The sequence below is a fragment of the Motacilla alba genome, chromosome 19 (assembly GCF_015832195.1).
Source record: "Motacilla alba alba isolate MOTALB_02 chromosome 19, Motacilla_alba_V1.0_pri, whole genome shotgun sequence".
Taxonomy (NCBI): Eukaryota; Metazoa; Chordata; class Aves; order Passeriformes; family Motacillidae; genus Motacilla; species Motacilla alba.
In genome coordinates, this window is record NC_052034.1 from 9,897,439 (window position 1) to 9,910,385 (window position 12,947).

Consider the following 12,947-nt stretch of genomic DNA (forward strand, 5'->3'; position numbering starts at 1 on the left):
AGTTCAGTTGTTTAACTCAGAGTGTAAACACATACATGTCTGTTCCTTGACCTACTTGATTTTCTAAACATTAAGAACTGCTTTTAATTATTTTTTTTGCTGGGATGCAGACCTCTTGAAATTTTTATGAGAAGCATCTTCTAAATTCTGTAACAAGAATTTACTGATGTCAATCAATGATGTTTAATCAATGTGATGCAGTTCACACTGGCATTTGTCAAGCAGTTGTTGCCATCTGTGGTTCCTCTTTATTGGGAAGTTGAAATTTTTTGGGTTAAAGCAGTGTATTATTTGCAGATGGCCAGCCCACCATTCAGAACCACAGCAGGATAAACACTGCCCTGGCATGGCTGGGATACAGTTTAAGCACACTGCAAGAGACATCTGAGTACTACAAAAGAAGAATTACATGAAAAGACATAAGCAGGCAAGGATTTGTGCACAGTGGCTTGTAAACATCACAGGTTATTTTTAAAATTTGCTTTCTTTAACACAACACTGTCTGTATTTTGAGATTGACACAGGGAGGGCTCTCATGGATAAGGAATAAAAGAAGGGGGTCAGTTTTCCATTGGCATCTATGGCTGCACCATGGCAAAGCCTTGGATTTGTACCTTCAGTGCAGTCTCCGTGACTTTGGACTGTGATCCTGCCTGGGGGGAGCAGGAGCATGGGCAGAGCCATGGAGGGCTCAGAAAAGGCTTTGAGCCTTGACCCTAAGCTGAGTACTTGGTCTAAGTCAGGGGATAAGTCATCCCTCCTGAGCATGAGCTGTAGCATCCAGAAAGTCCTCAGAGCCGAGAGGGGATGCTCCATTTCTGGGCTCTCCTCTGAGGTGGGAGAGGCCAGATTGCTAAAGGAAGCAAGAGCAGGATTTAGGGAGACAGCTGAGCCCTGAGAGGGCTCCTCCATCCAGACAAACTGACTTCCGGGCTTTGTCTGGATCTTGAGTTCCGGGCTTTGTCTTGACTGCAGTGTCCGACCTGCACTTGTGACAGTCATGGGAAAGGCAGTCAGGATGTTAATAGGAAGAGGGATGTGCAATTTGACTTTGGGATCTTTCAGCGTTCCCCTGCTCCTCACAGGCATGGCCATACTGCAGTGCTGCTGCAGGAGCCCAGCAGCTGAGTGTGGCAGCCTGGGTCTGGTAAAAAAAATGACCTCTTGTCCTGAAGGCTCCTAAAGGCTTCGGTCCTGGCCGGGTCCTTTGTGTCATCTCTTGGTTTCCTTGGGAATCTAAACCCCAGGGAATGGCTCCCACTGCCAGAGGGCAGGGATAGGTGGGATATTGGGAAGGAATCCTGCCCTGAGAGGATTTACAAGGCCCTGGCACAGGGTGCCCAGAGCAGCTGGGGCTGCCCCTGGATCCCTGGCAGTGCCCAAGGCCAGGCTGGACACTGAGGCTTGGAGCAGCCTGGGACAGTGGAAGGTGTCCCTGCCATGGCAGGGGTGGCACTGGATGGTCTTTAATGTTCTTTGCAACCCAAACTATTCTGTGATTCTGTGGTTTTTTCAAAGGTCTTCAGGTTTCTTTTTGTTTGCTGGTGTAACAAACCAGCAAATGGTATTCCCTGGCTCAAGGACTATTGGGTGATGATTAGGTGCTGAAATAACTTAGGTCATGTAAGTACCTTCTGTAATATAAAATAAATAAGTGAAAATTTATTTTCTAATTATACAAGGAGTCAATGTTTAAAATGCATTTTCTGATTTTTTGATGATTTATCAAAATTTCAATGAATTTGCTCCTCTTGCTCTTCTCCCTTCCCCGCTGTTTTTCAAGAAATAAGCTGAAGCTTTTCAAACCAGCTCTAATAATAAAATGATTTAACAATTAGGTTCTGGTCATCAAGATGAAAATTGAAGTTCAAAGCAGCAAAGCTGAAGAGTAGTTGACTTGAGGCTGTGATTTTTCTTTTTGTAAGTTCCTTAATTTCTGAAGTCAGTCAAGAGCTGAAGCCATTCTAGAAGCTTTATAAATGCTGATCCTGAAAGATATTTATTGATAACCATAGCACAGATCTTTTTAATATCCTTGAGCGAACCATGCAGCAATCTCATATGCTAAAAGCACAATAAGTTGCTTGTTTTTTCACAGCATTTCCCTGATGTATCAGTGATGAGCTGTCCATGCTCACAGGCTGAACTTAAAAATTCATGAAATATGAATGCAGTTATTGTAATGTGCAACTAAATATGTTCCCAACTTAGAAGATAACACTGAGGAAAGTTACTTTTGTGCATTAGTTGTTCCCATAGTGGAGAAAAAGGTTAAGGCTGGGGATGAAGGGTTCACTCCTTGATGTTAAATATGTGCCTGAAGTATGTCAGAAATGGCTCTGAGAGAGCAGAGTGAGCCATCAACTTCAGAATACTGGCTTCTAAAAATAATAAAACATCTATTTTTACAAGTTGTACTCCTTTCACCAGCCCAGGCCTCACAGTGATGTTGGTGACCCTTGCAGGAAGCAGATTCCACATGGAGAAAACTCCAGTGGGAAAATCAAAGAATTCATAGGCAACATGGAGGCTTAAATTCATCTGCCTGAACATGCAGCTTTCTCAGAGGTTGTTTTGGTGGCAAAGCAACAAAATGGAGGCTGAATAATCTCGAGAGTCTGTGAGAAAAAAAGGAATTCTCGAGAGTCTGTGAGAAAAAAAGGGAAGATGCAACTCCTGAGCACCATCTGAAAGCAAAGAAATAACCCAGTTGCACTCTCAGCACTCCAGCCAGAACTCTCAGACTTTGAGGAAATAAAATTGCCTTTAAATTGAACCTTTTCTGCAGGTTTTTGTTTGGCTGTTTGGTTTTTTTTGTTGTTGTTGTTGTTGTTTTGTTTGGTTTTGTTTGTTGGGTTTTTGTTTTGTGTTTTTTTGTTTTTGTTTTTGTTTTTCCAGATCACTGTTTTCATATAGGGATTTGGTTATGGAAAGACTCATTTAAGCAATTCAAATAAATTTAGCTAACAGACCCCAACTTTTGGTTTTTTTTCCTTTGAGCTGGTGCTACAAGGCTGGAAATGTAACTGGATGCACTCTGGGATCATCTGGGTGAGGACCAAGCTGGTGCTGAGGGAAGGCACTATGCCCTGGAGAACCCCAAGCACTGGCAGAAGCTCCAGTGAGTAACAGAAACTATTTTTTCCTGCCTGTTTTACATCTCCCAGATTGTGAAGACAGTCTGCCCCAGATCTGTCATGGTATCATGCTACCATCACACACTCCTGAAGCAATCGGGGGGTGATAGCTTCTGCAGACCAAGTTATTTTTGTATTTTTAATTCTTCTTCTAACTGGCAGCTCGTGTTGGCTGTATTTTAAGGAGCAAAGATTTCAGCTAAAGCATTACTATGTCATTAACCAATCCATTGAATATTCATGATTTAGTGGATTTTTTTCCCCCCACAGAAGGAGAGAAGTAATTATTTTGGCTAGCACTTGAAAAGTGTGTGTGTGCTGTTCACAGAACTCCACTGGAATGGGCAAAAATAGAATTTTTCTATTAGACATGCAAACTGATCTTCTCTGCCCGATACTTTAGTTCTTCGTCTCTATTTAGTAACAATGTTTCAAGCTCTTTTTTTTTCTTTTTTTTCTTTTTTTTTGGTAAGAATGTCATGAAAGTGGGAAAAAAGGTAAAAAATTGGAAAAAATAGGAAAAAACCTTCCAACTCTCCAGTGGCTGAGCTATGGCTCAGTTGAACCCTGATTTAGAGAGTGGAGTCTTGACAGATCTTTTCAAGGGACCATTTTGTATTTGCTGTTGAAATTTAGTTCAGTGTTCTGGGGGTGCAAAGCTCAAAGGAAATACAGGTGAGGAAGCTGCTCTCAGGCCTTGGAATTCCACAAAGCATAACTTTTCCTGGTCTACAGCCATGTCCTGAGGGTGTCCATCTTCAGGGCAGGGTGACAGTAAAGAGCCCCAAGTCATGCCAGGGGAAGTTAAATTAGATATTAGGAAAATTTCATCACTGAGAGGGTGGTCAGGGCCTGGCACAGGCTGCCCACAGCAGGGTGGAGTGACCCCCTGGAAATGCTCCAAAAGCACGTGGGTGAGGCACCTGGGGACAGGGGTTAGTGCTGAACAGGGTGGTGGGGCTGCATTGAGGAAGACCTTGGAGGTCTCTCCCAACCTTGGTGATTCTGTGATTCCTCTGATTCAGTGGACTCCGTGATGTTTGTTGCGGTTATCTGAAGCATTCTGCTCTCCCTTGTCACTGCAGGGGAGATACAGAGGGATGTGTTTGTGGGTAATTCTGCAGCTCTGGTGACACGGGTGGCACTCGGCTCCTTGGCAGTCCCAGAGAGCTGAGCCGTGTTCAGAACGTGCTGAGGGTGATTCTCAGGACACACTGGAGGGAATGTGATGCTTGGTGTGAACAGAACACTCTGGGGTTTACTTGGTCTCCTCAGGCCAGAAGTGACTGGAGTACAACTGAACAAAACTGAAACAACTTCTCCCAAGTGAAAGAAATGAAGGGAAAGTTGTTGCTGCTGCACGGCACAAGGGGCCTGTGGAACATGGAATGCTGCAAACCACTTCAGGAAGGGGGATCAGCTTTTCCTCAGGCTGGTTCCCTTAGCAGGTCTGCAAAGGGAAGCACTGCCCAGCTGCCCCTGAGGTCAGCAGCAGGGCCAGCTGTCCTGGAGGAGGTGCAGCTGGGCTGGGGACAGTCCCAGGTGATGGGATCATTGTCTGCCAGCACAGCTTCAAAGTCTGCTGCTTGCCTCTCCCCAGAATAAAAAAATCAGCAGCAGCAACAGAAACCTGCAAGCTTTTACAAGTTAATCTTCCCAGACAGGGCAGGGGGGCTCTTGCCACATGTGCATTCTGACTTTTTAGCTCTCATGTTATTTCCCAAACAGAGATTTTTTTCCTTGCATTTTTTGGACATCTTTATTTTTTCCTGCTGTGCTGTCCGCCCCAGGACCACACAGGCATGCGTGCCAGGTGCCCTGTAGCCATCTGTCACCCTAAGGGGACTTGTAGCTTTCTCCCTCCCTTCTGTTTTTTGGGGACTCAATTCTGCTCCTTTCTTGGGGTAAGTGGTGGCAAAAATGCTCGCCTTCTCCTTCAGCAAGGAGCTGCTTCAAATTCTTGCATTCTCTTTTTTAAGATCCTTAGATTATTTTTTTCCATTGGGATCATCTGTAACAGCCATGTGCCAAAAGCCTTTAAATCCAGCTTTTTCCAAACTGGTTTATAATTAAAATAGATCTTGCTGCTTCTGTGTAATACAGCAGCCTGACTTCAGTGGGAGCAGCGGTAATGAGGACAACGGGGATGGGTCTTTATCCCAGACTGCTTCAGAATAAGCAGCAGGTATTTTTCTGTTTGCACAAATATTTCTGCTCCTGACAGTTAAAGCCATGTGGTTTCCCTTTTTGGTAAACTACTCTGCCAAGTCGGGGTGGTGTTTGTTTATTTGTTTAATAAAAAGTGTTTTTATTTATAGAGAAGAAAAATCTCAGTTGTCAGCTTTGGAAACAAACCTTCTGTTTATCGTGTGCCAAAACACCCCTATAGAACCCCCAAACCAGCTTCCCCTCAGCGCCTGCCAAAAGCTGGTTTTCAGCAATTTGTGAGGTATTACTAGCTCTAAGTCACGCAAATCCTTCACATTTTCACCCTCTTATAATGAACCTGAGTGTGGATGATGGACTGACCACAGTATTTTAGGGTCTGACTATGAGTTATGTGCCTGGCTCTGCTCCAGGTTTGTAGCAGGATCCTGGGTCTGAACATACAAGCCATAAACGACTTCATATGCAGCTAGGGCTGAATTAAAACTCCAAATCCTCCAAGGCAATTTTAGGTTTGTTTCCATGGCATTGACTTTTTGTTGGTGTTTTTTTTTTTCTTTTTTAATTATGGCTTGGAGAGGAGAGGGGTTATTCTTACCTTTTGAAAAGTTGCCTTGTAGGATACAATGGCTCAAGGTTGTTTGAATTTCTAATGTCTGTTGGTGCCATCTTTCTGAAAAGCAGGGTTAACTTTGGCACATGGATAAAGCTTGGAAAACAGGGTTACTGGGGTTGTTCAGTAGTGGCTGTGCCCTCATGAGAAGATTCAGAATTCTGGCTTTAAAACGTTGGATGCGAACTGTAGTTTATGATGTTTATCACTTTACCTCATGTCAGGGTTTGAGGTATAGGCGATCCTCGCTGACGAAGCCGTGACAGCTCTGAAGTCATTCCCTCGCTCCGGCACGGAGGAGTCCGGGGAAGCAGGATGCTTCCTTTGTCATTCCGTGCCGAGGCAGGGAGAGCCAGGGTTCTGAGGGAGACGACAAAGCTTCCATCCGGGAAAGCGGGGAGCAGAGTCCAGAGAGGGTCACACACCGCCCCGGGGCTCAAACTTTCTGTGACACCGAGCGACCTGAGCGCGACCGGCCCCATCTCCGCCCGCTACAGCCCCGCGCTCCCCATCCCCGCACGGCCCCGGCACCCAGCGCTCCCATCCCCGCACAGCACCGACACCCAGCGCTGCCCATCCCCGCACGGCCCCGGCACCCAGCGCTCCCATCCCCGCACGGCCCCGGCACCCAGCGCTCCCATCCCCGCACAGCACCGGCACCCAGCGCTCCCCATCCCCGCACGGCCCCGGCACCCAGCGCTCCCATCCCCGCACAGCACCGACACCCAGCGCTGCCCATCCCCGCACAGCACCGACACCCAGCGCTCCCATCCCCGCACGGCCCCGGCACCCAGCGCTCCCCGCATCCCCCTCACGGCCCGGGCGCCGGCACCCAGCGCTCCCCATCCCCGCCCGGCCGCGTCACTCCCCGTCCCGCGGGCCCGGCGGGGCGATGCCCGGCCGCGCTGCCCTCTCGGCTCCTGCGCTGCCCCCGGGCCCCCGCGCCGCGCTCGGGCCGCCATGCCGGGCTGTGGCGGCGGCCGGGCCGCTCTCCGCAGGCGCGGGCGCTGCGCGGGGGCTCTGCCGCAGCCGCCGGCCCTGCGCGGGGCGGGGGCTCCGCCGCGGCCGCCGTGCCGCCCCCTCCCCGGCCGCCGTGAGGGGCGGGCGCCCCGCGCCCCCGCCCGCCCCCGGCCCCGCTCCGCCCGCGCAGGGGGCGCCGGCTCGGCCCGCGCCGCGCAGCAGCGGCCCCGCTCCCCCCGCGGGCCGGCGGAGGCGGGAGGCGGGCGGGGGCCGGGCGTTGATGCCGGCGCTGATGCCGGCGCTGCCGCAGGGCTCCTCGGCCCCGCGGCCGCTCCGCAGCCCCGGCGCGGCCGCCCTGCGCGGGGCATGAAGTTGCGGCGGCGGCGGCGGCAGCGCGGCGGGCGGAGCGGGGCGGGCGGCCCCGGCCGCGCCTCCTCTGCGGGGTCATAGTCCCGAGCGGGCTCTGCGCGCCCGGGCGAGCGGTGCCGCTGCTCGCCGGCCCTCCCGCTCCGCTCGCCGCCGCGGTCGTGCGGCCAGCCCAGCCGGCCGGGGCGCGCTCCCCGCGATGTGCGCGCAGCGGCGGGCGGCCGCCGGCCCGCTCCCATAGCCCTGCCGGCAGCGCGGCGGCTGGCGGAGCCCCTCGGGAAGTTTGATGGCTTCTTTGAGGAGAGTCAAAGTCCTGCTGGTGTTAAACCTGATCGCCGTGGCCGGGTTCGTTCTCTTCCTGGCCAAGTGCAGACCCATCACGACCAAGAGCGGCGACTCCTACCATGACATCCATCCCAGGGCAGAAGTGGCCAACTTGACAGCGCACGGCATCAGCTCCATCCAGGATGCAGTGCTGAAGAGGCTCTCGCTCCTAGAAGACATAGTCTACAGGCAGCTGAATGGTAGGAACAGTTCTCCTGCTCTTTAATGCCTTCGGGGTAGGGTCGGTGATGGGGAATCGAGGCTCGGAGCAGGTGCCCGCCTTACCTGAAGTTTGCATGACGGACCCTGCTCTCCCCTCTGTTGTTGTGCAAAGGGAGTCTCAGACTGAATCGATTTAGCATCTGATTTCCAAGTTTCGTGTGTGTTTAAAGCTCGGGGTACCTTGCACAGGAGGGAAGGAAATAGTAATAACAGAATGCTGCTTTTCAGATTTATAGAGGCGGTCAGAAAATGACAGCGGCACAATTTCTGCATCAAACGAGCCGGGTGTGCAGCGGGTGAGCACGGGCTGGAGCAGCGCAGGGTGTATTGATCGAGGGAATTGCTTTTACTCCCGCAGAGCTGGGTTTGGAAAAGGAGTTTTCAAATGGCTCAAGTGTGTTGCATCATTTGAGTGCAGAAGGTCAGAAAGCAAAAGGCACTTTCTCTAAGAAGTTAAGCAAACTATTCAGTATTTCCTATGGCTCAGCACTAACAACTGCTAATTAAAATCTCAAGTAATGCTTCTCTTTATAGCGCAGAAAAGGGATTTCTATTAAAATCTCACCAGGTTCAGTAGTTCAGAGACATAGAAAGGGAGTTTTAAAGATGCTGTGCAGGATAGAGAAACACATTGTAAAGATATAAGAAATCTAGGTGAGGTATCTAATTAAAACACTCACTGTGGAAGCTGATTTTTTTAAAGTTGTTCCCCACAGATTCACAACTGGGGGTGTAATTTCAATCAAGGGTCTTGCTTATTGCTTCCAATCTCTGTAGCTTTAATCCCTGCAAGTTTCTGTGTGTTGGAATGAGCAGAGTTGGTGTTTCTGGCAGAGTCAATGTGATTCCCTCTCTGAGTTTGGAATATGAAGCTCATGCCCCATTCTGTGCTGCGCTGAACCAGGAGCTGGTGTGTGCTGCGTCGGTGCTGAGCCTGAGCTGTAGCTGGTGTCACTGTGCACCCAGGAGGAGAGGCAGGTGCAGGGATGAGCGTGGCTTTCCCGGAGCACTTGACTCGGGCAGTGGCTTTGGGGACAGCACTGGAGCACTCAGCTGAGGAGGAAAATGTTACTGGTATTCCTAATGTATACACTTGCATGAGAAACCTGTCCTGCCTGTGCCTGGCACTGTGAGATGCTGAAGCAGCACTGGGCAGTGATAAACAAAGGAGAAGCGTGAGGAATAAGGTAGGAAGTTGAATGTTATTTGCAATCAAACTGTGAAATTGCCTGCTCCTGGATCCTGCTTAGGGCAGAAGTTTCCAGGAGGATTTAGGCAGTTATTTGGGCAATAACTGCAGCTCAAGATAAGAGCCTTATTCCAGGACATTGAACTAGGATAGGACAAGTGATCATGCAGCAGTCTGCCATCCCTGCAGACACAGGGAGAGCTGGGGTCATCACTTACTGCCCTTCTGTGGAGGTTAACCGGGGGCTCCCCACTCTGCCCTGCCCCGGGGGCTGCTCTTGGTGGTGGCTTGGGCTGGTGAGAGGAGCTGCAGGGGCAGGGACAGCTCAGCGCTGTCCCCAGGCTGCTGTGGGCACGGGCAGCGCTGTCTGGAGCCTGCTCAGTGCTGAGCAGCAGTCATGCACCTACACACTAGGGGAGGCAGAGAGGGAATAGATATGTTGGCATATCACAAACGTTTTCTCAGGGCAGGCAGAAAGCTGAGCACATAAATGTGACATCTTGTCTGGCCTCTGCATCCTGGGGTGATTTATAGCAGCGCTGATCAGTCTGGCTAAAAAATAGCTCTGGCACGGCGCTTATGTAACTTTGGGTCAAGTGTATATTTGGTACATGTGGTTTTGAGAGAAGCTCAGTGCTCTGAGGGGTGGCTGTGGGCTGTGCTTCAGCAGGGCTGGGGTTTACAGCAAGATGTGGGGGGGGCATCCCCACCCACCAGCACTGAAAGCAAACAGTCAGGGGCACTGGGACAGCCCCTGGGCTGAGGATGAGGAGCAGCTGGATTGGCTTTCCCATCAGGAATTTTCTGTGCCTGGATAAGTGTTCATCCTGGGCACTTGAGGAACACCTAAAATCTGCCTATTGGAAGTGTGCAAATAGGAGCTCACCACTTCTCTTTGATTTTAGTGTGGGCAGTTTTGTGCTGGTGCCTCACAAACCCCACTTCAGCTCTGGGCCAAGCTCCCAGCACAACAACAGACTGAGAGATGAGAATTCTCTTTTAGTTCTCAAAGGTCATGTTTCACTTGAAATGTGACCTGTGGTTTAGCAGCTACAAAATCATGGAATAAAGTTGTCTTGGTTTGAACAGACAGGTGTCCGCTAAGGAAGGCAGGAGCCTCCCCTGAAATGGAAAATGTAAACCCCCTCCCTCTGAATTATTATAATTTTGAAATTAAGGGGCTCTCAGGCAAAGACATGGGAGCAGGAATAACAGGTCTTTATTACAAAAATTAAAAATACAAATGCAATAGTACAAACAAAAAAACCAAACCAAACCCCACTGCCAGAGTGGGAACAGGCCCTGACCCCTGTGTGTCAGGGGGGTGGCAGCAGTGCCATTCCATGGTGGCTCAGCCCTCCTGCAGTGCCAGCTGTGCTTCTGCTGGAGCAGGGATCCTGCACAAGGGGGGAGTTTTCCTCTGCAGCTCCAGGGCTGCTGGAGATGGGCCTGCTCTTGCTCTGGCAATGCAGGGCAGCAGAAAGCTGCTCCTCTGGCAATGCAGGGGGCAAAGGCTGCTGTGCTGTTCCAGGCTCAGATTGGATCCAGGCAGGAATGCTTGGCTCCTGCCCTGGGCAGAGCATCTCCCCATGGGATGATGGAATTGGATCAGCCATGCAGGGACACTCAGTGGCCATGGACAGCAGAGATCTCCTGGAGGGAGGATTGGCTGTGGGAGAGAGAAAGAAAAAACTGCCCCATGACCAGCAGAGAACTGCCCCAGCTCTGACAGATGGGGATAGAACACACCCCTAGCTAAATATTTCAACCTAAGACAAAAATATTATATATAGGGCTGCACATGGAGTGCCTGCATCTCACAGAGCATTGGGAAGTGTTTGGCCAAAGAGAGAAGCTACAACCCAATCTGGGTGCAGCCAGCTATGGATTTCTCCTGCATTATAGGACTTGGCTGGATTTCAGTGGGAGTTGAAGCCATCTTTAAAAACCTGAATGTCTTCAAAAGCTCCATTCTGTACAGACAAAATGAGCAATCACCAATCTGATCATACCATTGCTGTGGGTTCAGTTTGTGAGTCATGTAGTGTCAAGCATATTTGAAATAACAGCTCTTGGTGGTACAGCAGCCCTCATGTTTTATGTGTGTGTATTTATTTATCTCTGTAAAGGTTGGCCATAAAAACAAGGTAAACATCACTGCTTTGGCTCTGGGAAAGGAGGGATTTGACACAATCCTTCTGTCTAAATGGTGCTTCTCTGCCATGCTGTTGTGGAAATAACACCAGGCTCCCTCTCACTCCTCTCTGGGCAAGAAGAGCTGTCCCAAAGGTGGCCCAATCTGTACATTTGCTTTGCTCTTTCTAAAAGTTGATTATTGCTCTTGAACTCGTTGCACAGGTTGTGTGGGGTTTGCTCTCTGCTGATCTAACTGATCGCTCCCACACACAGAGGTCCGAGGGTGCCCTTTGGAATGGAGGCTTTGTACGCGTAGGCATTGATCTGGGAGTTCAGAGGATTTTTAATTTCTGCAGTCTCTTTTATGGATGGAGTTCTCTTGTCCAGCAGATGTCCAGAGAAAGCTAATGAAGGTCAGAAAGGAATGTGTGTATTTTACTCTGGGTGTTAGCTGCAACTTGTCTTTTTGATCCAAGCCTGTTCTTTATGTGCTGACATTTACATGAGTACAAATTGTGATCCAGCTTATTTCCAACTTCATGGAGATTTGCACAAATGAACTTTTCAGTTTGTGTTTACAAAGAGTGGGTTTCTGTGCTGTGTGACCAGGTGACGAGCTGAAGGGAGCAGAGACTCAGAGGGAGCATTGAGCATTTTCAGGAACCATGTGCTGCTTCCTGGGAAGAACTGGGCAAAGTCATCCCATTAGCTCATCCCATTCCTCTGGGGCTAATGTGGGAACCCATGAATGACTATGAAGAAACTGAGAAATTGGGCATTTACAGGACCCAGAGACAGCAAAGGTGGTCCAAGCTTTGCACATCCCTGTGGCTGGGGGGGGTGAGTGACATGGCTTGAGGAAAGCTGGTGTTTGTGTCCAGTGTCCAAGGGTGCTGTGAGACCCTCTCAGTGGGATGGGCCAGAAAATGGTGGTGCCATTGGAAAATAGGGATTGCAGGAGGGAGAGAGCTCTCAGTAAACCCTGGGTACAGCCTGGGTACCTGCCCTGTCTGAGCATCTGAAAAAGGTGTGAGCAGGTCACCTCTGCTGCTCACTAGGGACCTGAGGGACCTCCCAGGCAGCCACCTTCCAGCCTCTGTGTCCAGCAGAGGTCTGGCTCTTGGAGTAAAGCCTCCAAGCAGTGTGAAGGCTGGAAACTCCCTCTCTGGTGCTTTGGGCACTGGTGGATTCACAGCAGCAGCTGACTCCAGTAAGTGCTCAGCTGCCTGGAAGCCATTGCGACAGGAATGATGTGGCATCTACCTGGCAGTGAGGAAAAATAGTACCAAAAGTCTGAACTTCAAGCTAAATACTGGTAAGGCAGAGAACAGAAGGGCATGGCTGACTCATCCAGAGCTCTTCTGTTAAATTTTATTTTGTGGTCTCTCAACAGGTCATAGAATCACAGAATGGTTTGGGTTGGAAGGCACTCTAAAGACCATCCAGTTCCAGCCCTCTGCCATGGGCCTTCCACCATCCCAGAGTGCTCCAAGCCCTGTCCAACTTGATGTCTAAGATCAGGGAGACTTAAAGCTATTTGCAAATTGTTGTAAAAGAGAGAGCAGTGATGAAAGAGTGCTGAAGTGAAGCTGGCCAGGAAAGGGGTGAACAGAGAGGGCTTCTTCCCCTGTGCTAAAGAAATGCACAGGTTAAACTGCTGCATTTACCAAATGTTAATGTTGAAAAGGAACTTTACATTCCTTGGGGGTGAAATAAGCCTGTGTTCATTTTTTAAAGCAGCCTGCATCTGTGCTTTTGCACTGGAATAATGTGAACATGCTGAGGTATGGCCAAGTGCATGCCAGCAGCCTCCTGTGTTCTGGCTGTGCTCTCA

At 50.0% G+C, this 12,947-nt stretch overlaps 1 protein-coding gene and 1 long non-coding RNA gene across 3 annotated transcripts in view; one reads left to right on the forward strand and one right to left on the reverse strand.

Moving 5' to 3' along the window:
• Positions 1–1,797: 1,797 nt before the first annotated feature.
• Positions 1,798–6,619, reverse strand: LOC119709976. Of its 2 annotated transcripts, none has more exons than XR_005259466.1 (2): positions 6,131–6,619; positions 1,798–1,988 (listed from the first exon to the last, which is right to left on the reverse strand). It is a non-coding gene; the product is annotated as an uncharacterized LOC119709976 (long non-coding RNA). The 2 variants fall into 2 exon arrangements; XR_005259467.1 differs by having other exon boundaries at positions 5,902–6,619.
• A 519-nt stretch (positions 6,620–7,138) lies between these two features.
• GALNT17 (polypeptide N-acetylgalactosaminyltransferase 17) overlaps positions 7,139–12,947 on the forward strand; it is a 210,257-nt gene continuing 204,448 nt past the window's right edge. Inside the window, exon 1 of the mRNA XM_038157887.1 lies at positions 7,139–7,766. Within this exon, the coding sequence (XP_038013815.1) occupies positions 7,529–7,766 (238 nt within the window). The 5' untranslated portion in view covers positions 7,139–7,528. The remainder of the gene's footprint in view (positions 7,767–12,947) is intronic.